At 44.7% G+C, this 22,133-nt stretch overlaps 3 protein-coding genes across 8 annotated transcripts in view; 2 read left to right on the forward strand and 1 right to left on the reverse strand.

Annotated features, from left to right (window-relative positions):
- LOC6727291 (heterogeneous nuclear ribonucleoprotein R) overlaps positions 1-22,039 on the reverse strand; it is a 53,990-nt gene extending 31,951 nt beyond the window's left edge. For all 6 annotated transcript variants that reach the window (XM_016175740.3, XM_016175726.3, XM_039294477.2 and 3 more), the window contains exons 1-2: positions 21,564-22,039; positions 5,703-5,789 (exon numbers count right to left, since the gene is read on the reverse strand). In XM_016175740.3, the coding sequence (XP_016033828.1) occupies positions 5,703-5,789; positions 21,564-21,576 (100 nt within the window). In that variant the 5' untranslated portion in view covers positions 21,577-22,039. The remainder of the gene's footprint in view (positions 1-5,702; positions 5,790-21,563) is intronic.
- On the forward strand, positions 5,805-7,919 carry LOC6727292 (putative mitogen-activated protein kinase kinase kinase 7-like). The gene is made up of 4 exons (XM_002102643.4): positions 5,805-6,059; positions 6,108-6,416; positions 6,470-6,791; positions 7,288-7,919. The coding sequence occupies exons 1-4, from the start codon at positions 6,018-6,020 to the stop codon at positions 7,794-7,796; spliced, it is 1,182 nt and encodes a 393-aa protein (XP_002102679.1). The 5' UTR covers positions 5,805-6,017; the 3' UTR covers positions 7,797-7,919.
- Positions 16,369-21,558, forward strand: LOC6727293. Its single transcript, XM_002102644.4, has 7 exons — positions 16,369-17,487; positions 17,547-17,842; positions 17,901-18,081; positions 18,155-18,272; positions 18,814-19,343; positions 19,619-19,736; positions 19,828-21,558. The coding sequence occupies exons 1-7, from the start codon at positions 16,574-16,576 to the stop codon at positions 20,092-20,094; spliced, it is 2,424 nt and encodes an 807-aa protein (XP_002102680.1). The 5' UTR covers positions 16,369-16,573; the 3' UTR covers positions 20,095-21,558.
- Positions 22,040-22,133: the final 94 nt, after the last annotated feature.

The following is a 22,133-nucleotide window of genomic DNA, read 5'->3' on the forward strand; positions in this document are numbered from 1 at the left end:
CTGAGATACACGTTGGCGTAGCCTGCTTTTTGTAGTTTTTCGCCCCAGCCACAGCTAGCAACCACCCAGCTTTTGCCGGCTTGTAGTCAAACCTTTGTCGCCCGGAGAGCACCGCTCTCTCTCGATGGTTTTTTGTGGGTTTTCTGCCACTCTGAATTGACCCCTCAGTGATTCTGATTCTGATTCAGATTCAGTTCGAGATTCCGATGCCCGATGCCCAAAGATGCCAACAAAGTAGCGATGCGTTTTGTCGCCAGGCGCTCTCCTATCTCTACCGCATATCTCTGTCTCCCTTTGCCACGTAGTCCGTCCTGCTTGCGCTCGCTCGAAATGTTTGAGGAACATTTCAATTAACTGCAATTCTTCAGCTCCCATCGCTGCCCGCCGGGCAATCCGTTTTTATGATCCATCCACATCACTGCGCTGCCCGCCACCCGTCCAAGTTTAATTAACTCGAAGTCACGGACAATGGCCGAGCGACAAGTAAAGCGTATCTAGATGCCCCCGATGATTCAGTTACTGATTCGGATGGATTTTCGCCACTCGCTAACTCAATTTGCCAGCCAGCCAGCAGGTGCGATGACCGCACTGGGGTCTTATAGATGATGATTCATGGGGCCAGAATATGACCAAATAGCTAACTGTTTCAGAGTTATTCCAAGTTCACAATTACGTGGTTTTTTCCCTCTAAATGAATGAAATCTTCTATTGATCTGTTCTGCCAGTACATCTCAATAATAAATCTAAATCTCAGTAAAATCTCAATAATCTCATATAATATAAAATAAAATTGGGTTCTGGGGCATTACATCTAAAAAAAACTGTACCATCAGTAGATAACAGTTCAATTTCTAGAAGTACGATTGTAGGATCCACGAAATCCTTAGGTGGGTGAAAATCGAAAGCGTCTTCTTTCGCAACCAGGGCAGAAAACGAAAGCCAAACGGAGCGAATGTAGGCAACGAGGCTGAAAGGATAACGCTTATGCTGCTGCTGATGCCTCACATTGATCACGCTGACCATCAGAAGCGGAAGAGGCAGCAACAGCAGCAGCAGCAGCATCATCATCAAAAGTCGGAGGCATCATCAAGAACAACAACATTAAGAAAGAAATGTCCGTATCTGCGGCGATAACGCAGTTTTTCGTGCCGATCCTGTTTTCATTCCCACAGTTTTGCGAGGCTTACATCTGACGGGGGACGCAGTGGCCCCGTAGTGGCGGTGGCTCTTTGCCAGCTAGCTGTAGGGGAATATCACGGACGCATGGTCATCATCAAGGCGATCGGATCGGATCGGATCGGAAAGGCTTGGATCGCCTCGGATCGGAGCGCTCTTCTGCCGGCGTCGCTGCGATGGTCTCGAAATAATAAGATGACATCCAACACTTCTTGCGATCCGAGAGGCACAAACACACAGGCGAAGGCACAAAGCTCAAGACCCTACCCCCATGCATGTGTGCCCCGGCGGTTCCCCTATAGCGAGCCCCTCATCCTCATCCAGATCCTCGTCCTCGTACCGCTTCTCCCTCTTCAACCCCCTGCCACGCCAGCCGCAGCAGTCCGCAGTCCGTTCCAAATATTTTTCATATAAAAAATCGTATTTTTTTCCCTCTCGCGCATAATAAAACTTTTTCTGCATGCTTTTCATTTCATTTCCTTCGAGATGCCGGGGTTGCCGAGGGTCGAGCGGTTTTTGGGGGGAGGGCGGCAGACAGCAGCGCACTTGGCCGCCGCACAAAGGAAGATCACGACGCAAGGACTTGTCTGCATTCAAATGGATGTAGGTAGAGGTATAGGTAGAGGTAGAGGTACTCACACTCGCCTAAGGACGCGTCCTCGAATGTACCTGAACCTCTCTCGCAAAAGGATGGACAATGTCCAGGGCCCGAAACTTATTGAGCCGCGCTGATAGTTCAGCTTCTCCTCGTTTTTTTTATTTAATATTCCTATTCGCTCTTCCTCCTGGCTCGGCTTTTTATCGCCGGTGGTTGCTCACGTTTTTGCTGCTGAGCTCTTGGATTTGGCGAGCATGGCTTTTACTTATTCGAGGAGTAAAATCAATCTGAATTAAGGAAATCCCTCGAAAGTCTTGAGAATAAGGTATAATTCAACAGCGCGGGTGCAGGAATTTGTAATTTATTTTAGAAACATTTATTTATCTTAGAGATATGAAAAATAATATCTTTTCTAGTGAATAAATAGTTTTATGCAATATGGCATTTGGATAACAGGAGCATTGAAATTTGATTTAAATAAAATAAAGTATTTTTAGGGCAACACAGTTTTTGAGTTTACACATATTTTAAAATCGATTTTCTTGTATAAGTAACGTTCTGTTCTTGGTACCTTAGATATTCAAGTCAAGAAAGTAGTTTCTAGTCACCGTTGCGAAACGTTGTTTACCCAAAATCTTAAATGCCAACCCAGAAACACGGACAGGAAGTGGATGACCAGCCGCTGCGAGGACATCGCAAGAGAAGGACGATGAGCCCAAAAAAAAAAAAAGCAGAAAAAACGAGCCATGAACGAAGGAAACTCAATGCGACATTTGCATTTTTAATGCAGACCCACATATAAAACTACGTTTTTTATGAGTTGATTTTGATTTGCGTACTTCTTTTTATAAGTATTTTTTGCATTTGACCAGCGACTGGTTCGTTTCGTCTAATTTTTTGCTCGCCGCTTCCTTTTTTTCCTCGCGCTGCGAGAGGCGGTCGCTTGACCATCGTGTCTCCTCCTTTGGCCATTGTCTGTGCCACGGTGTCACCTTCGAGCGGCCAGCAGGACGAGCACGACGAGCAGGATCGCGGGGATCGAGGGGATAAAAGTAATAGCCAGAGCGCTGACCACGCAGACAAGACAAAAAGCTAAGCAGAAAAGCACACACAACGGGAGGAGCGCAGTATCCTTTTGTGATATATGAGTAAGTTGTACCTGAAGGATATGCGCTGAGCCGTTAAACACACACAAACTGGAGGAGGCAAGCTGCACCACCACCATCAGCATCACCACTACCATTACCATCAGCACCGCACACAATCATCTTCTTACGATTTTGGCTCGGAGTTTATCATTCGATATCGAGCACAGCGTGATTATATTGTGGATGAATGGACTGGGTGATGTGGGGACGGGTATAGGAATGAGGACGAGGATGAGTATGATGACCGCACCCGTGGCCTGGACACCCCGAAATCCTGCAGAGAAACAGAGAGAGAGAGAGCGAGAGCACCCCTCGATGATCTTCTCGGGTCGTGGTCTTTGTTTTTATGGCCATGGCTGGTGGGAAAATTTATCTAAATTGTCGATGGCGTTCTTTTTTTTTTTGCATTTGATTCTTTTGCAAAAGGGATTTCTCTTTCTTTCGCTTTTGTCATATTGTGGAATGTTTTGTCGTCACTTTTGGAATGGACCAGCAACGGGAAGAAAAAAAAATATAGTATAATGATGCGCCAGCAAATGGCCAAAGTCCATAAATTAAGCCCGCGGCAGGGACAGAAGGGCAACGCATCTGACAGCGGACAGCGGACAGGATAGATGCGAGGAAGTAGAACAAAAAGCTGGCAATTGGATGAAGGTGTTAAAATATAATGCGCCCTTGTTCCGCATCCTGCCAAGGACCCTTCGATTTGATCCGAGGCGATTGCCGAGGCAACGATCTGATGTGCGCGAGTAAACAGAAGCCGAATTTTCAAACATTTTTCCAATTAGCTGTCAGAAGGAAAGCTCCTTGACGTTGCCGCCGCGAAAATCAACAAACTGCGGAAAATAGCTGAAGTTGATGGGATGGGGTCGTTGCGACACGCAAACTGCAACGGGGGTTGGCAATTATTTTTAACGAACGCTCGTAGTGGGCGGCCCAGAGGTCCTGGGTCAATGCTCGCAATCCCATATTGCTCATACGCCCTGCGTTACCGTACTGAGCTGTTTCTGGGTCAGTACGATCCCAGGCCAACGGATCGCGGGCGAGATTAAGATCCATCGAAAGTAAAACAAGACGCAGCTGACGCGGCATAAATCTCGGCAACTGCAGCTGCAACTGCAATTGCAACGAGACGCGGCTTCCACGCAATCAACGCATTAAATCAATTTTAACTTGGCCTACTTTCTTGCCTTTTGCCATCGCAAGGGGCAAGTTGTTCTCACTTCTCTTTTGCTAAAACAAAAGCCACAACAGCCGACCCTTGCAACGAGCAATGCAATGCAATGCAGCACAGCAGCAACATCGCAGCAGCAACAGCCGTGCAGCTTGCACATGGCGCAGCCTGGGAAACCGACAGAGATGCCGGCTAGTCGTTCTGGAGGGGAATCCATTGGCGGAGAAGGGACGACGTGGACGGACGGGTTGGACCCATTGAAATGCAATCTGCGCACACATGGCGACGACAACAGCGCTTTTAGTTCGCCAGCCTGTGTTTACGGATATTTTGAGCGCGGTTAAAGTGCAGGAACGCGTTTTTGTCGCCGCCAAGTGAATGCGAAATGTTTCACCTACATTTCCCTTGGCAAGGTGCAACCGCCTACATGAATCACGATTCAGATGGTGTGCCATTGCTTTCAACATTTAAGAAAAATAATATATATACGCAGAGACCACTGAACTTTGTGCACTAACCAAATGGAAAACAAAATATTAATATTAATATTAAAATATTATTGAAGCATGATAAATTATATAGGAATTGATTGGCATACAATTCCCGAGGTTTAGACAAAAATATCAAGAGCAGTTCTTTAAATATTTATTTTAAAATTTACGAACCATTCGGTGCCTTCGTTAGCGAAAAGAAAGCCTTTTGAATGGGACAAAAAGTGCAGACCGGAGGATATCAGCATCGACATCCGAGCACTGCCATTGAAGTCCTTCCTTGGCATAACCAAAAGGCCCCATGGAAAAATATTACATGGCTATTTACTTAACCCATTAATTCCGCAGTCGAAAAAGTGACGTTGTGAGGTGCTGACATGGCAAAGGGCTAACCAGAAACGGTGGCACAGCCGGGAAACCCAAACCAGGACACATGCAGCCGGCAAATATGCGAAACGTGGCGCGAAGAGCATGCTCAAGTGCTATATACTTGCATTTGCATTATGTAAACGCATCCTACCATCCAGCCAAACCTGCTACACAGGAAAATATCTTGAGTATAGGAAGAAAATGTTTCTCACACTACACCTATTTGGACAGAAATAATATCCCAATACTTTATATATTTTGCAGCTCAGATTTTTTTTGTGTGCACCATTCAGCCAGGCAGTGAGTCAGGCAGCCTGCCAAGTGAAGTGGGCATGTGGTTTACATAAGTCGGGAGTGGAACCCGGACTTATAGCGATGCGCTGGTGCTGGACCTACAACAACAAATGTGTGGGTATGGGATGGCTGAAAACGAAAGGAGTGCAAGGAACTTGGGTGCCGGGGGCACAAACTAATGGAGAGCAACTGCTGTCAGGGGCTTTATGTAACCGTAGACATTCGTGTAATGCGAGATCCAGATGGGCAGGTCTGCCAATATAAACAACATGAGGAGGCTCTAAGCTCAACCATAAAAGGACATTCAAATGTCCCTCAAATCAATGAAGGCACCATCTACTTGTACAAAAATATGAAATCAGAAAAAGATCACACTAACTCGGAGGCACCCATAAATAAATAAACTTTTCACAAATCATTTAAAATCGCATTTAAATTAAACTATCACTCACCAGTTCCATGCGGTCCCAATGGGCTTGATAACGAGTACAATTCCGGGTTGAAGGTCCGATATGAATCGCGACCCAGGTTTTGGGAAACTGCAATAAAGGTAAGTCAATGTAAAAATTAGTTTGATTTTCGGGGAAATCACAAAAATTAATATTGAGCGTTGTTGATAAGTTGGAATTGGGTGAGTGACAGAAATGTTTCTTATCGCAATACCGATAAGGTAGTTTTATCTCACTTAACTAGCACTTAATCACAACATTTTTTTCAAATCAGTTCACAGTTTGCACTTCAAAGCGATCGCACGTATTTTGCTAGAGATGGCCAAGCAAGTGGATTTTGCGGAGTTGAAGCTCAGTGAGGTAGGTTTTACTTGCAATATTGTTAAGGATTCAATGATTTATCCTTAGAAAATTATCGGAGCTGGATCTGGTGGAGCGGTGCGCAAAGCCACCTTTCAAGATCAGGAGATTGCAGTAAAGATATTTGATTTCCTTGAGAAAACAATCAAAAAGAATGCAGAGAGGGAAATCACACATTTGTCGGAGATCGACCACGAACACGTTATCAGGGTGATCGGCAGGGCCAGCGATGGAAAGAAGGACTACTTGTTGATGGAGTACCTGGAGGAGGGGTCCCTCCACAACTATCTCTACGGCGATGACAAGTGGGAGTACACCGTGGAGCAAGCGGTTCGCTGGGCACTCCAATGCGCCAAGGTAAAGTGCAAGGTCGGCTTGCCACACAATCAGATACATTTTCGGTGTTTTAGGCCCTAGCGTACTTGCATTCGTTGGATCGACCGATTGTTCACCGCGATATTAAGCCGCAAAACATGCTTTTGCATAATCAGCATGAAGACCTAAAGATTTGCGACTTTGGCCTGGCGACGGATATGACCAATAATAAGACCGATATGCAAGGAACATTGAGGTATATGGCTCCCGAGGCCATTAAGGACTTAAAATATACGGCTAAGTGTGATGTGTACAGCTTTGGAATAATGCTCTGGGAGCTGATGACCCGTCAATTGCCATATAGTCACTTGGAAAACCCCAACAGCCAGTACGCCATTTTGAAAGCTATCAGTTCAGGTAATTAGTATTATATACCTATTTTAAATCCTAACTCCTTAAATTTACGTTGGATATTATAAAGGATTATTATAATTATTCTGGTATATGTTTATAGTTAGTCAAGTAGTCATGTCCGGCTGTTTGTCCGTCCGACCATTTGTCACTCCGTCCGGATGAACTTTCAGATCTCGATACCCAAGAGCTGAATGGTGATATGCAGATTTCTTAGTCGTGTAAGTTGGTTTTCAAAATATTTGATTTTCAAATTGGAATGTTGTTACTTGTCATTACCTCCTGACATGCTATACGTTTACAATATGTATGATTTGCTTGTAAATATGCGAAAACTTTGTTTCTCAGGCTGCTAGCATAAGGAATAATGAGTATTCGATAGTCGAAACACTAGTTATTTTCTTCAAATATAGAAATTTCAAATTATTACCAATTTTATTTAAAAGAACTTTCGTTTAATTACTTCTAAATATATATATATATACATATTTGAATATTTTAGGCGAAAAACTGCCAATGGAATCTGTAAGATCCGATTGCCCAGCGGGTATCAAGCAGTTAATACAATGTTGCATGGATATAAATCCCGAAAAGCGCCCCTCCATGAAGGAGATCGAGAAGTACCTGGGTGAACAGTATGAATCCGGCACGGACGAGGACTTTATCCAGCCTTTGGATGAGGATACCGTCGCTGTGGTGACCTACCATGTGGATTCGTCCGGCAGCAGGATAATGCGTGTTGATTTCTGGCGACATCTGTTGCCATCGATCCGCATGACTTTTCCGATAGTGAAGCGGGAAGCCCAGAGATTGGGAGAGACCGTTGTCAGAGAGACGGCCAGGGCGGCGCAGGATGGAGAGCGGGAAGTTCGGCGGGCTGAGAAGGATACGGAGCGTGAAACCTCGAGGGCTGCCCACGATGGAGAGCGGGAAACGCGGAGAGCGGGTCAGGATGTGGGTCGTGAAACTGTACGGGCGGTCAAGAAAATAGGAAAGAAACTGCGCTTCTAACCAGAAATATGATTATTAATTCGTTATGCTAATGTGCGGGGAATGATTAATAAAGCCGACTGCATGCAGAGAGTCCGCTCGGCAGCAGCAGCAACCCCTTCACAAAGGACGATGCCGATGCAAATGCAAAACTGCAAGGGGTAGGCCTATGAAAAGCTTAGACTGCATTAAGCACGAAGGATAAGGAATTCTGAATGCAGAGGAGAGGATTGCAAAGGTAGATGTGAGGGATGTGAACAACAACGGCGAGGATGACGGCTAAAGGACGATGACGGCGGACATGACAGCGACGTCGAGGGGTGGAGTACAGTATGTACCAAGCGGTGCATTGCTGCTCCTGGCACAGCGCGACTCCTTGGCGTTTTTGCATTGTTTCTCTCTATAGGAGCACACACATATGTTAATGTGTGTATGTGTGTGTGTGTGTGACCGGAAACTGCCATTTAAAGTGCATTTTGAAGAGTCGCTCAGTCAGAAGGGATCCAGTGGAGCGGGAGCGGAGCGGGAGCCAGAGCTTGAGCTTTACTCGTGTGTTAAGTGAAAAGAAGAAGCCTCCACTCTTGGCATTCCCCATTTTTTCCTGGTTTGTCCTTTGGTTTCTGCATGCATGCAAGCAGCTCCGTTTGTGAGGGGTCCTCCAGCCCCTTCAGCCCCCTCTAAGCTCCGCCCTCAACCACCAACGCGTGTAATCCAACTCCTTTTAATTACATTCAATACCCCGTCCACAAACGTCGTCCGTCTGCTTCAAGGTGTTGGCAGCCAGTTTTTGTTTTGCTTTATTTTTCTTGCTCCATCTTTAACCTTCTGTCCAAATATCGATTTTCAGGTCCAGGATCCCCAAGCATTCGCAATCGCAAGCCCCTGTAAGCTCAACGAGGTGTTAAAACATTTTGTAAGAGATTGCACAGGTTGTGGCCATAACGCAATGCAATCAAGTGTCACTAATCTCGATCGAGAGATCATATTTGCATTAACTGCATTGGGGTTCACCCTCCACAGAGCTTAAATCTGCAGTTGTTGCACTTTTCCAGAGCAGTAAGAAACATTTTTAGGTCAGATAAGACTGTGTTGCAAATTAATGAGCCAATTATCTACTTGTATATTTATGTATTATTATGATATCGTTTTAAAAAGGACGTCCTAAAGTAGATAAGGATACACAGCAAAGATAATATTACCGTGTGTGGCAGCAAACTTAGTGACGAAACGCTCTAAGGCGAGCATTTCAAGTCAAGAACCCTCTTGCCGCTTGGTACCTTTTGGTCGCATTTAGTCAAACGCATCATCAAAGGGCCAACTAAAGGTACATATGCGTATGGTAAAGCGAGTGCCTAGACAACCTATTCATTATCCTTCCCATTAAAGTTCCGTATCCGCCCCATGCAGCCCACCCACATTTAATCGCTGGTCAAAAACAATGGGAACTTTAAACATTTACGCATGGCTTGGTCTCGAGAATCGCTATGTTATGTTATGTTCTGCTCTGGGCCCCTACTTGAGGCATTTGGAAGCAGACGGGCCAACCAGCGTTTTCAGAGGAATAGGTCAGTACGGCCGAGTGAGTATTTTCGAGTGCATGTGAGTGTGCCGTGTGTAGTATGTAGTGTGTAGAGTGCTGTGTGTGGGGTTGAGTGCATTCTATGTTTCAAGTGCACGTGTTGTGGAAATTTGCGAGCTAAAACAAAGGCGGGATGGAAACGCGACTGGCGGCACAAGCTGCTGCTCCTATGGATAAGTGCAGCAGGACTTGGCTGTATATTATGTATAATGAGACCGCTGCCCGTTCCGTTCCCCGCATCCCTTCCCGCATGGACGCGATGCAGTTGGGCTCACATCGCACCGGGGTCAACGACAGCCCAGAAGGTCAAGCACACGCACACGGAAGAAAAACAAAGTTCAATGAATAGTGGTATTTATTCAATCTCTGTGTCAAGCAAACAATTATCAGCATGGTTAACCCCTGTTTGCTGTAAAAGCGCGAGAATCGGGGTCACCATAAGACAGTAACTAAGTCAGTTTGGCCACATTCCCATTTTTTTTGTACTAAAACCGAGAAAGGATGCTAGCCATCTGAATTTACAAGTTATTTAGCCGCTTTCAAGCTAATGGCTAGCATAATTAAGGCAAAGTATAGTCCACTGTCCAACTTATGGTCATAATTCACTATAAGAACCAGGATGCCGACCACCTTCTGGTGAACTACACCTTCAGTCGACTGTTTATTTTTCTCCTTGTGCACGGCAACCAGAAAAGGGCAAAAAGCAATGGTCCGAGAAATGCGGCAGGATATGGCAGATGAACGACTTCTATTTCACACGCAGAACGCAGAGGTCAAACTTTGAGCGAGGCCAGTGATTAATGTCCCCCAATCTTCGCAGCAGCTGCTGCATAAAGTATCTCCTAGATAAATCTCAATCCGACCGCCCCTGCCATCCAGATCCTGGAGCAGCTGATAAAGAGGAAGATGATGCTGAAATGAGCGCTCGACTTCCGCTGCAAGTTTCGCCTTGCTGTACTTTTCGCATTGCTGTACTCGAGAATCCGTGCCTCAATCTGAATCTAAATCCGATTCAGGATCTGAAGCTGACCATAGAGAAGGAAATCTTTTGTAATCGTGCGATAACCCCGACGAGTGCAGAACTTGAAACTCAACCCTTAAGCGGGCCTGGAACAATGCCAGCAGCAAAGGCAGGAGCAGGAGCAGGAGCAGTAGCAGCGACTGCAATGCAATTGCATGTCCAGCCTAGCAGGATGCCAGGCAGTCGGATCCAGGCAGGCAGGTCCTTGCCGGCAATTAGAACACAAGCGATTGCCATGGCCGAGGCTTCCACTTTCTTTATTTTATAATATTTTTCGTTGTTTATTTACATACATATCGGAATGGCATTATAATGCGAATAATGGCGCAGGGATTGTGCGGTTCCTGCGATGCATTCTGCAATCCTATTGTCCTCGCGAAGGAACGAGAGCGAGGAGGGAATCCTTTATTATTTTTTGTTTTTCTGTATCCACGCCGTATCTTTTGTGGCGGTCAATACGATGCCTGGTGGGATGCAATGACCGGTCCGCAGGACAACGGACAGAGGACATCGAACGATGGCCGACTCGAAACGCATAACGAGGCTCAGAAAGGAGCGAAGCAATTTGCATTGTGCCATCGCTGGGACAGGAAGCCGGATAGGCCGGAGATGAAATTAATACGCATAAATTACAGGGCGGATAAGCGATGAGTAGCCATGGGAAAAGCTCCTTTCGGCCATCTCAACCACGGATGCCGATGGGAAAATGCTTTCAGCTGGGCAAGCAGTGCATCTGCAACCGACACCCCAAGTTGGATAATGATCATCGCTGCTTTTCAAGTAGTTTGTACCGAAGCCCTAATTAAAAGTCTCGTCTTTCAGATCCAAACACTTTCAAATAGCACAAGCGACACAAGTTTGTGCACAATGCTAAAGTTTTGATCGAAATAATGGAAGGTGCACTGAAAAAAGTCAGGGAACTTACTAGCTACTAAACTAATATATAATATAAGGGGGGCAAAAAACTCCTGTATAGTGCAGAAATCGAATGCTTTAGCATTCAGTAGTCAGTCATTCTAATAGTCGGATTTTTTTGCGATTCAATTTTTTTTGAGAATAAAATTTATAATTTTGTGCAAGAATCTAATATAAAAGTAGGTATTAATTTTGTAGCCATGTAAGGCTAGGAAAATGTTGCCACTTAGTCCTCTGCGGCAGGTAACGTGAAAACTGTTTGCCAACTGTGGCACAGGAAGCAGACTGGATAGAACAGGATAGAGCCAGGACACCAGGACCTGCAATTTGCTGAGTCTTCAACAGCAACTGAAGGAACGGACCGAGGTCGACGTTGCTTGTCGGCCATTCCTTTTCCGGTTGTGCTTGGCAACTTTTGCTATTGTCGTAGGTCTTCGAAACGGGAGCAGGACAAGTCAAAGAACCAACAGCCGTCTGGTCTGGGGTCTGGTCTGGTTTTGGTCTGGCTAGGCCACTTGCCTCGCAGCTAGTCGAAGGAACCTGCCGCAGGACTCGGTCGGCACACACGCCATATGCGCAGAAGGACAACAATTGAATTACAAAATTATTTGCTGCCGCTGTGTTACTGCCTTTGCTGTCGTCGTCCTCTGAGGACGAGGACGGCTGGCAGAACTAGTTGTAGTGTTCGCAGGACAGCCAGACTTGATTGGCATTCGGGAGGAAGGGGATGGGGAAAGGGGTAGGGAAAGAGCTCCCTCAAGTGCCTCTTGGCCGGGGCTGAGGACATGTTTTCTAAAACGGAAATTAGGTGACAGGACGAGGCGAACAAGCGGGCTTTTGGTTCTTGTCGACAACGTCTTGGGTCAACTTTAATTGCCGCTTTGTTCGGGGTCGTACACTTGAAGAAAGAGTATCTAACTCAGAAGGTCATAAAATGTGTATTTATCCGTCTTTTATAATTTTTTTTATACTCCAAGTCACTTTCCTATATTTAGAAAAATATTTATCGACCATTTGATACTAGCAAAGGAACCATACAAAGTGAGATGATAAGAGTTCTGTAGCATTTTGGTAAGGATATCGAAAAGATTGGGAACTCGGTTCCATGAGTAACTAACGATTATCTTTGCAAACACGCCGGCAATTAGCGCTTCTTGGTTCTTGGTTTGCCCGATAACACTTGGGGGCCTTAGAAAAGGCAGAGAGCGCAGTTCTTTACACTTTGTATCTGCAAATGTGTCTGCAGCTGTATTTGTATCAGTATCTGTATCTGCGAGTGGGCCGCATTTGTATCTCTCAGACTGTCTGGCTGAGGGAACGCGCGAGTCGCGTGTGCAATGCTGCAAAAATGTTCAAATTCATTGCTTTTAGCTATATATTTTTTGTTTTTGTATTATTCATTTTCGGTTTGGTTTGGTTTGGTTTGGGTTATCGTCTGGCAACGGCAATCATAACAGCCAGGGGCGTAGAATTGGATGCAGGGGGGGTGGGTGGCCATGCAGCGACCAGTGCGAATACAAAACAAAATGATGCATAAAGCGAGAGGTGCGGCGTTTTTCGAGGATGACGAAAACTGAAACGAGCCAAACGCACGAAGACTCCACCGATTTGGCAGCATGAGGACTCGGATTCAGATTCAGATTCACGCGAGGATTGCGGGCGCGCGAAGAGGAGAGTGGTGATTCGAGGCGGAATCGAGGGGCAGGAGCAGCCAGCCATGCAGCGGCGACGACGACGACGTCGACGACTTTGTGGATTTTGATTCTGGGTCATTCACCCTTGACAAAAAACACATTTTTGCTCTGTGTGTTAGGCCGCTTTTGTATTTTGTATGCGGTGTTGCTGCCGCTTGCCTTGCTTTGTTGCTGTTTTTTTTTCTTAATTTTTCTTCTTTTTTTTTTTGCTTTTTGCTGCTGATTGCTAACGTACAGGCAGGCATCCACATTTGGACCCCACTCTCCACTTGATTTGGCTTATTTTGCTGCCCGGGATCGGGGATCAGATTGGATCGCTTCGGAGTGGAGTGGGGCAGAGGACTGGGGATGGACTGGAAAATCGCTTTGCATATTTGCAAGTCCATGTCCCAATCCAAATCTATGTATGTCCATTTGTCGGGCATTGTTCATGCTCGCTTTTGTTTTATTATATTTACGCCCCAAAAAAAGAATTTCTGTTTGATTTTGTTTAAATTGTTGTCCGTTGTCTGGCATTCTAAGATGGTTTTTATATTTATTTTTCCATCTTGTTTATCTGCGCTGCGCTTTTTGTTCTCGGCTGGTTTTTTGAACCCTCGCCACGATTTAGAAGGCAATTTGTGCGAGGAATGAAAACCATCTTGGCCACTGCTCCTGATAAATATTATCGCAAATTAGTCAGTGCGGCTATTATTAAATGACTTCTGCAACACAATCTTATATTTAGGATGTGCGAGTTCAAAAAACGCTGAAAATGAGCGGGAGCAGCGCTACATGCAAAGATATGTACATGTTTATATTTAATTATCCCAGATTATTTTAATACCAATTTATAGTTGAAGTATTTTGGTTATTATCATACATTAATTTAGGGATTTTCATCTGTATATATATATATATATATATATATATATATATTATATATTATATATTTACCATTACACAGACCAAAGGCTTTCGTTAGTTTTCATCAGTTTGTGCCAAACTTTCAAATTTCCCGACTTGTTCAATCCCCCAGTTGGCAAAAGTTTTAATGCCCTGGCACATGGCCGAATTAAAACGTTATCTGCCATGCAACGTTGCCAAATCTCCTGGCTCCTCTCCATGCAACATCATTTTATAGAGCTGCACCTCCGTCCCTGCCCCTCGGAAAACTCTCTCCCCGCCAGTTGGCTCAAAGCAATTGCCATTTAGGACAACTGCGGCAACAACAACGAAATTTACACAACAATCAATTACAGTAGCCGGTGCGGTGCTAACGAAAACAAAAAGCGAATGGGCCAACTAAAACAAAACACAGAAGACCGGCGAAAACGAGGCCAGAACAAAATAACAGCACACTGAAAGAAATTATACCAACTATTCGTCGATATCAAGAAGTTATTTCAGAGGTACAAATTGAATTTATTTGCAAGGGTTGTTTTTAATCTAATGTAAGACAAGGTACTTCTTTTACTTCTTAATCATAAATTACACACTCGATTTATTGTTTTATTAATGTTAGAATTTCACATCTATTCACCGAATCTTATATGCTATAAAAAGTATCTTGCAGATAGAATTATTGTTTGATGTGCTGCACTGTTGCGATTCCCACGTGGGAAATAAAGAAGTGCACGAGGCGCGTAGATTTATCTGCATTATGCCATAGCGCGCTGCAGGTACGCATACCGATGCACTCGCTCACAGATACACCCACACACACGCACGGAAATGTCAGTCGACAAACTGGAAATTATGTTTGTGCCGAATTTTAGTTTTGTCGGCCAGGAGGAGGCTCCCCCTCGTCGATCCAACTGGCAAAAAAGCAACTGGCCGAGGGAAAAACGAACAGCACAAGCAAAACAACAAACGACAGGTGTAATAAATAACCTAGGCGAAATGGCCAAGAGGACGAGGATGCAGCAATGTAATGAAAGTGGTGCAATGCGAGCGCAGAGGAGGGTCAAGGAAGGGGTCACCCTGGACGAGTCCACTAATTCGTGTCATTTAGCGCAGGTGGCGACAGAAGAGCCAGAGGAGCGGGGAAGAGGACGAAACGGTCTGGATAGCAGGACGACCACAACAGATTGACGCTGAACGATAGCGCCAGGAAATGGCCTTTGCTCCCGGCTCCAGGGACGAAGGCTTCGAGCTGTGACCGCAGCCGCAAAGTTGCCAAAATAGCTACTACTCTGGGTGCTGACCCGAATCTGGATTAATTCAATCCCTATCACACAGCAGGGTTCAATAATTCAGGAGGGCCATCGTGTCGCCTAAGAGGGTCAACGGGCAGGGGCGTAGGAAGAATGTAAAGGGGTGCCAATTTTATATGATGTCAATAGTCTTTAAAAAATATCAGAAATATTCGAAAAAAAAAGAAGACAAAAAGAACATTTTACATTTAATAGTAATGTGTTCAAATAGTTTTATTTTAACAATTTGTAATTTTGGTTATTATTTAACAAAGTTATTTTTACTACAAGGGTATATTAGCTTGACGCAGATAGCTGCTTTTTTGTTTTCGAATATTTTAATATCAATATTATTTATATAAAATGTGTTAAATAGTTTCTTAATTTTAAATTTTTTTACACATTTAACTCGTGAATAGAATATGAAGAAAATAACCTATTAACTATTAATATTATATGCTTTTTACAAGCATGGCAAATTTTTGGAAGCCCCTTTGAAAAGTGCTGTCTACACCCCTACATCCCTTCTATATGTATGTAGAGGGATCATATCAACATATATAGGTGGAAATCATGTCAGTTTTGGGTTATATTAAATTAATGAACCAAGTGCAAGCCGTTACCGCACTAGAATGTCATTAAACTAACTGAAACGACAACGCCTCACAAATTTCTGCACCTACAGCCCTCCTTTTGACCAATTTTCATTTTTGGCCAAGTTCCAACCGTCCACTCTGATGTATTTTGGATTTTGGATAATTATGTAAACATTTGAATACAGAAACCGTGCCCTCCTATTTTAAGCGGCAGTTCGATAAAGCAAGCAGTGCAATAATCGATAGGTAAACTAAAAAATGGCTTTCTTTGCAACACTGGTAATTAAATAGTGTATTAAACTTTTAATTTCTTAATGAAGTTAACAAAAAAGTATAACAAATATTAATGTAAGGATACGATTGTAGTACACACAAATCATAGCTTAGATTATAATTTTACGCATTACGCATTAAAGTAAAGCAGACAATGCACGGTTGCAGGTAAGTAAGTAAGACTAGAAAATATATTATTATTGTATTGCATACTAATACAAAAACAGAGATTTATAATGAATACTGATATATAGAAGCAATAGCTTTAAAATAGCAACATACATTTTTTTGTAATATTGTTCGATATCAGCCAGCAACCAATATAAACAATATATCGATACTATCGAACAGGTGGGCCATCACCGTTTGAGGGCGTAGTTCCAACAAGTGCTGAGCATCACAATTTTCTATTACTTAGCCCAGCTTGGCATTGGCGCGCCCCAAAATCTCATTTTATATTTAGTTTCTATCAGTTTAGTTAATTAGTTAGTTGATAGTGTTGTTTGTTTCCTCTGCAATAATTGTGTGCGATAAGAGTCGGGAAATATGTTCCCCTCGTCGATTTTGGGGCGCAGCTATTTGCTTTTTATGCTGGTGCTCGCCGTGGGTGTGTTCGCCCAACACGAGTGGCAGGCCCGGGATGCATTTGATGAGATCAAGAGGCAGTTCGACAAGGTGAACGCGGATAACTGCCCCATCCAGCACCACTCGGACCTGTTCATGCCCATGGACGCGGTGTCCCACAAGCCGGACATCAAGGAGATCAACGTGAATCCGGTGTTCCCCAACCGCACTGCCCTGCTGCATCTGCAGAATATGGCCCTTAGCAGGAGCTTCTTCTGGAGCTACATCCTCCAGTCGAGGTTTATTCGACCCGCCATCAACGACACCTACGATCCCGGCATGATGTACTACTTTCTGTCCACCGTAGCCGATGTGTCCGCCAACCCGCACATCAACGCCTCGGCCGTGTACTTCTCGCCCAACAGCTCGTATTCGTCGTCGTATCGCGGCTTCTTCAACAAGACGTTCCCCAGATTCGGACCAAGAACCTTCAGGCTGGACGACTTCAACGATCCCATTCATCTGCAGAAGATATCGACGTGGAATACCTTCGATGTTCAGGATCTGGGCGCCCATCACCCGGACTCCATATCCAAGGACTACACCCACGACCTGTATAAAATAAACGAGTGGTACCGCGCCTGGCTACCGGACAACGTCGAGGGACGGCACGACACGAAGATCACCTATCAGGTGGAAATCCGCTATGCAAACAACACGAACGAGACGTATACCTTCCACGGACCGCCTGGCTCTGAGGAAAACCCTGGTCCGATCAAATTTACAAGGCCGTACTTCGATTGTGGCAGGTCCAACAAGTGGCTGGTGGCCGCTGTAGTGCCTATTGCGGATATCTACCCTCGACACACGCAGTTCCGGCACATTGAATATCCCAAGTAAGATACCCTAAATATCCGTTGGATTCCCTGCTTCTAACCTTCTGCGTCGCTTTTAGATACACTGCCGTTTCGGTTCTTGAGATGGACTTCGAGCGTATTGACATAAACCAGTGTCCATTGGGTGAAGGCAACAAAGGACCCAATCACTTTGCGGACACGGCGCGGTGTAAAAAAGAAACGACAGAGTGCGAACCATTACAAGGCTGGGGCTTTAGGCGCGGTGGCTACCAGTGTCGTTGTAAGCCAGGTTTCCGGCTGCCCAACGTTGTGAGGCGACCTTATCTGGGCGAGATTGTTGAGCGCGCATCGGCAGAACAGTACTACAACGAGTACGACTGCCTCAAGATTGGATGTATGTTTTAAGTAACAATATGTAAAAGTATGATTTGACTCTTCATGCTATTTTTTAGGGATCCAAAAGCTTCCCATTCAGTGGGACAAGGCCTCCTACCATATTCGCCAAAAGTATCTGGACCGGCACCCGGAATATCGCAACTACACCACCGGCTCGCGATCACTTCATGCTGAGCACTTAAATATTGATCAGGCTTTGAAGTATATTCATGGAGTCAACTATCGCACTTGCAAAAAGTAAGACCCATACAGAACTTACCCAGCCAAGGTTACTTCAATAAAATGATCAATTATGCTATCGCCTTGACAGCTTCCATCCGCAGGATCTGATTCTTCGCGGTGATGTGAGCTTCGGCGCCAAGGAGCAGTTCGAGAACGAAGCCAAGATGGCCGTGAGACTGGCCAACTTTATTAGCGCCTTTCTGCAGGTAAGCAAACGAATCAGAGCAAAGGATTCCCATCGCCTTCACGCTAAATGAAGAGCAATAATTGATAACCCGACACCTATTAAGAGCCTTCGACGACGGCTCTTGAAAACTTCTCAAGTGTAAATTATAATTTTCCACGCGTAATTCAACTTCCTCGAATTTCCTGCATTGCCAGTTTCTCGGTTCTTACCGATGCTGCTCGTACTATTTGGCATTCTGCGTTGCCAGCCGCGCGGCGTGAATTAAATATTCAGTGTCAAACCATTACCAAATGCTAAATTCATTAGTTTGAGCGCAGAGGACACGAAAAACGGGTTCGCCACAAGGCGTCGTCTTCATTAAAGGCCAGCCGCAGCAGCAACGAACACATAGGGAAATCCTGGGGATGCGAGACTCCTTCCAGCTCACTCTCTCTGTCCATATTTGCACAAGTTGTTAGCATTGAATAGCTGAGTGGGGGGAAACTCTTTCGTTTCCCAAAACCCAATATCTTCCCCAAACTAACAGTATGCAAACTATAACATGAATTTCCGCCTTACAGGTATCGGATCCCAACGAAGTGTACTCGGGCAAGCGTGTGGCCGACAAGCCGCTGACCGAGGATCAAATGATCGGCGAGACCCTTGCCATTGTCCTGGGCGACAGCAAGGTTTGGTCGGCCACAATGCTCTGGGAGCGCAACAAGTTCACCAATCGCACATATTTCGCACCCTATGCCTACAAAACTGAGCTCAACACGAGGAAGTTCAAGGTGGAGGACCTGGCGCGGCTCAACAAGACGCACGAACTCTACACGGAAAAGAAGTACTTCAAGTTCCTGAAGCAGCGCTGGAACACCAACTTCGACGACCTGGAGACCTTCTACATGAAGATCAAGATCCGTCACAATGAAACAGGTGAATACCAACAGAAGTACGAGCACTACCCCAATTCGTACAGAGCGGCCAACATCAAGCACGGATACTGGACTCAACCGCAATTCGACTGCGATGGATATGTGAAGAAGTGGCTGGTGACCTATGCGGTGCCCTTCTTTGGCTGGGACAGCCTGAAAGTCAAGCTGGAATTCAAGTAAGTTAAGGGGATAATGTGGTATAGGGGTTGGGTTGAGATCGAGCGACTTGTTGGGCCGGTCCGTTGCGTGCCGCCGTCGCGGGCCGCTCAAACCCTTTTTTCGGAAACAGTCCCACTTTCAATTCCTATCCCAGTTTCATTCACATGCAAATGCGCTGGGTTTGATTGTCTAATTTTGGAGTGTTGACAAGACCTAACTTCTGACTTGTGACTTCTGGCATTGTGATGCAAATAGAAGCAATTAAACTCACTAATTTGTTTGCTCTGCGCAGGGGTGTGGTAGCTGTCTCCATGGACATGCTGCAGCTGGACATCAACCAGTGCCCGGACTGGTACTACGAACCGAACGCCTTTAAGAACACACACAAGTGCGACGAGCAATCGTCCTACGTAAGTAAAATTCATTAACACCCGGAAGCATCTCTTCTAAGTGGTATTCATTTTGTTGGACCAAAACTAACATTCTTCTTATTTGCTTAAGTGCGTTCCCATTATGGGTCGTGGCTATGAAACTGGAGGCTACAAGTGCGAGTGCCTGCAGGGATACGAGTATCCTTTCGAGGATCTGATCACCTACTACGATGGACAGCTCGTCGAAGCCGAGTACCAAAATATCGTGGCTGATGTCGAGACCCGCTACGATATGTTCAAGTGCCGATTGGCCGGAGCTTCGGGTCTGCAATCCGCTTTGGGACTTGTGGTCGCGGTGATCGGCCTCACGCTCACCCTGCTGTATAGATTTAGTTAAGCACCGCACGCCAAATAACTAACGCAAACTTCCGTCCAAACAAATCTCACATCAAATCTCTCCACAAAAGATATAACTACAAAGCAACACAGACACAAAATTGACACCCAAAAACAAAACGAGCTGCCAGCCAGCCCAGCTCTCCATCGTTGCTCCCTTTGAACATTGTCATCATTTATCTGCAAGGCGATTAAGTTGTAGACATAATCTATTACAATGAATCTGGTTATTTGTCATTTCTATCAAAGGCGGCAGAAGCCCAAGCAGCAGCAGCCGAAGCAAAAGCAGCAGCATCGTCAGAAAAGCGCAAACAGCCGCGCCTACTGCGCTCAGATTACGGAAATGCCGTATAGCTCGTATTTTTCTCCTTCGGAGATCCTCTCTAATGTCCGTGAAGTCGCACAGCTGTGTGTGCGTATGTGCGGCGATCGCAAACCTGTTAACATCGGAACCCAGTTAGGCCCAGGCGTACCTACACCCATCGGGGAGGTCGTCCAGGTCCTAGCTGAGGGTTGTTTGTGCCCGCACACACACCTTTTTCCGACCAACGGATGGCACAAAAAATCCAACGCCTGCCGTCGTGTTTTTCTTATATTAAATCGTCGATGGTCTGTTGCTGCGATTTTTTTTTCTGAATTAAATATGTATGCCGATGCTGCTGCCGCTGTGGCGTTTTTTCCGCTTTTTGTTTTTTGCTCCTTGATTATCATATGCGCTTGAATTTTTATTATCTGTACCCTGAGAACTTTTTCTATGCGCTGCAGGAACCAGTTTATCAGCCACTTGGTCTTCTACCAGGGCAAAAAGAAATCTCCAGCTTTTTTCATTAAAACTTTATAGCCATAGGTAGCTGGACAGGGGCAGAAAAAATCTTTTTCACACATTTTTCATAGTCATTTCAGGGCAGCAGCGGTGGGCAGTAACTGTCTCAGCATTCGGGCAACTCCTCCATTTCCATTTGGAAAAATGCCCGCGTCTGCCGAAACACGTTCGAGTGGCTGGCTGTGTCCGCTTTTGGTTTTGTTTTTGGAAGTCTTGTCCCCTCTGAACATTCCGCAATTTATTATTAGATCAGTACGAAGCAAAGAGAAGAAATCGAATGTGTAAATTGTGCCTTAAACAGAATATTTGTAACACAACAGACTATATCAAACAACCGTCCAATGAGTAGTCTACTTTGTATTATGTATCTACATATCTGAATTAGTGATAAGTGCCTTGAGACAAAATCGTATAACTTTTACAACTTTTACTATATTAAACATCCGTCCCATGAGTAGTATACTTTGTATTATGTATCTACATATCTGAATTAGTGATAAGTGCCTTAAGACAAACCCGTATAACTTTTACAACCTTCTTGAGCAGTCTAATGTCTAGAATTTAAGTATCTTATAATTTTAAACAAATCCATCCATATACACAATGTTCAAATATATGATTTTGTAGTAAAAACCCCATTGACTTACCAAACTTATTCATTTTGCATGCGAGTGTTCCCGGCGTTAGTTAAGACGTTAGTTTTCGGAACTGATCCTTGCCAATATGTGAGTTTTCTTCACGCTTTACAATTTGAATGTATTAGATGCGACGAGCACAGGTCAAAGTTCAAAATCCGCTGCTTGAATTTTCCAGATATTATAAAAGTGCCAATTGATATCACAAATTGTGATACTTTAGAGAACAGAAATTACAAAAGGTCTTGAAAACTCCAAAACGATTCACGTCGCCCGTCTAACCGCCGAGCGGCGTAAATTCTCCTCCAATAGTATTAGTATCTTATATATATTCGCGATAACTCGATCGCTTGGCTCGACTTGAATAGGTTCGCGCTATCCAACGGCTCACAATCGGCTTTCTATCCACGAAATATCAAGAAAAATTTCTAATTTGGACTATGATTTTTTTTAATCCTTTTAGAATTTTAACAATTTCAGAATGGCTGATGTTTTAATACTGAGAGAATGTTCCTTCCTGACAGTTCCCCTAGACAAATGAAAGATTAGCCATGGCATGCTTGGTTTTGTCCCATTGAAATA

This window comes from Drosophila simulans, chromosome 3R (assembly GCF_016746395.2).
Source record: "Drosophila simulans strain w501 chromosome 3R, Prin_Dsim_3.1, whole genome shotgun sequence".
In the NCBI taxonomy this organism is placed as follows: domain Eukaryota; kingdom Metazoa; phylum Arthropoda; class Insecta; order Diptera; family Drosophilidae; genus Drosophila; species Drosophila simulans.

Coding starts and splice junctions, on each gene's coding strand:
- LOC6727292 (XM_002102643.4), top strand. CDS start 6,018: ATGGCCAAGCAAGTGGATTTTGCGGAGTTGAAGCTCAGTGAG. Junction 6,060..6,107: donor CGGAGTTGAAGCTCAGTGAG/GTAGGTTTTACT, acceptor ATTTATCCTTAG/AAAATTATCGGAGCTGGATC. Junction 6,792..7,287: donor TTTGAAAGCTATCAGTTCAG/GTAATTAGTATT, acceptor TGAATATTTTAG/GCGAAAAACTGCCAATGGAA.
- LOC6727293 (XM_002102644.4), top strand. CDS start 16,574: ATGTTCCCCTCGTCGATTTTGGGGCGCAGCTATTTGCTTTTTATGCTG. Junction 17,843..17,900: donor CGACTGCCTCAAGATTGGAT/GTATGTTTTAAG, acceptor GCTATTTTTTAG/GGATCCAAAAGCTTCCCATT. Junction 18,082..18,154: donor AACTATCGCACTTGCAAAAA/GTAAGACCCATA, acceptor TCGCCTTGACAG/CTTCCATCCGCAGGATCTGA.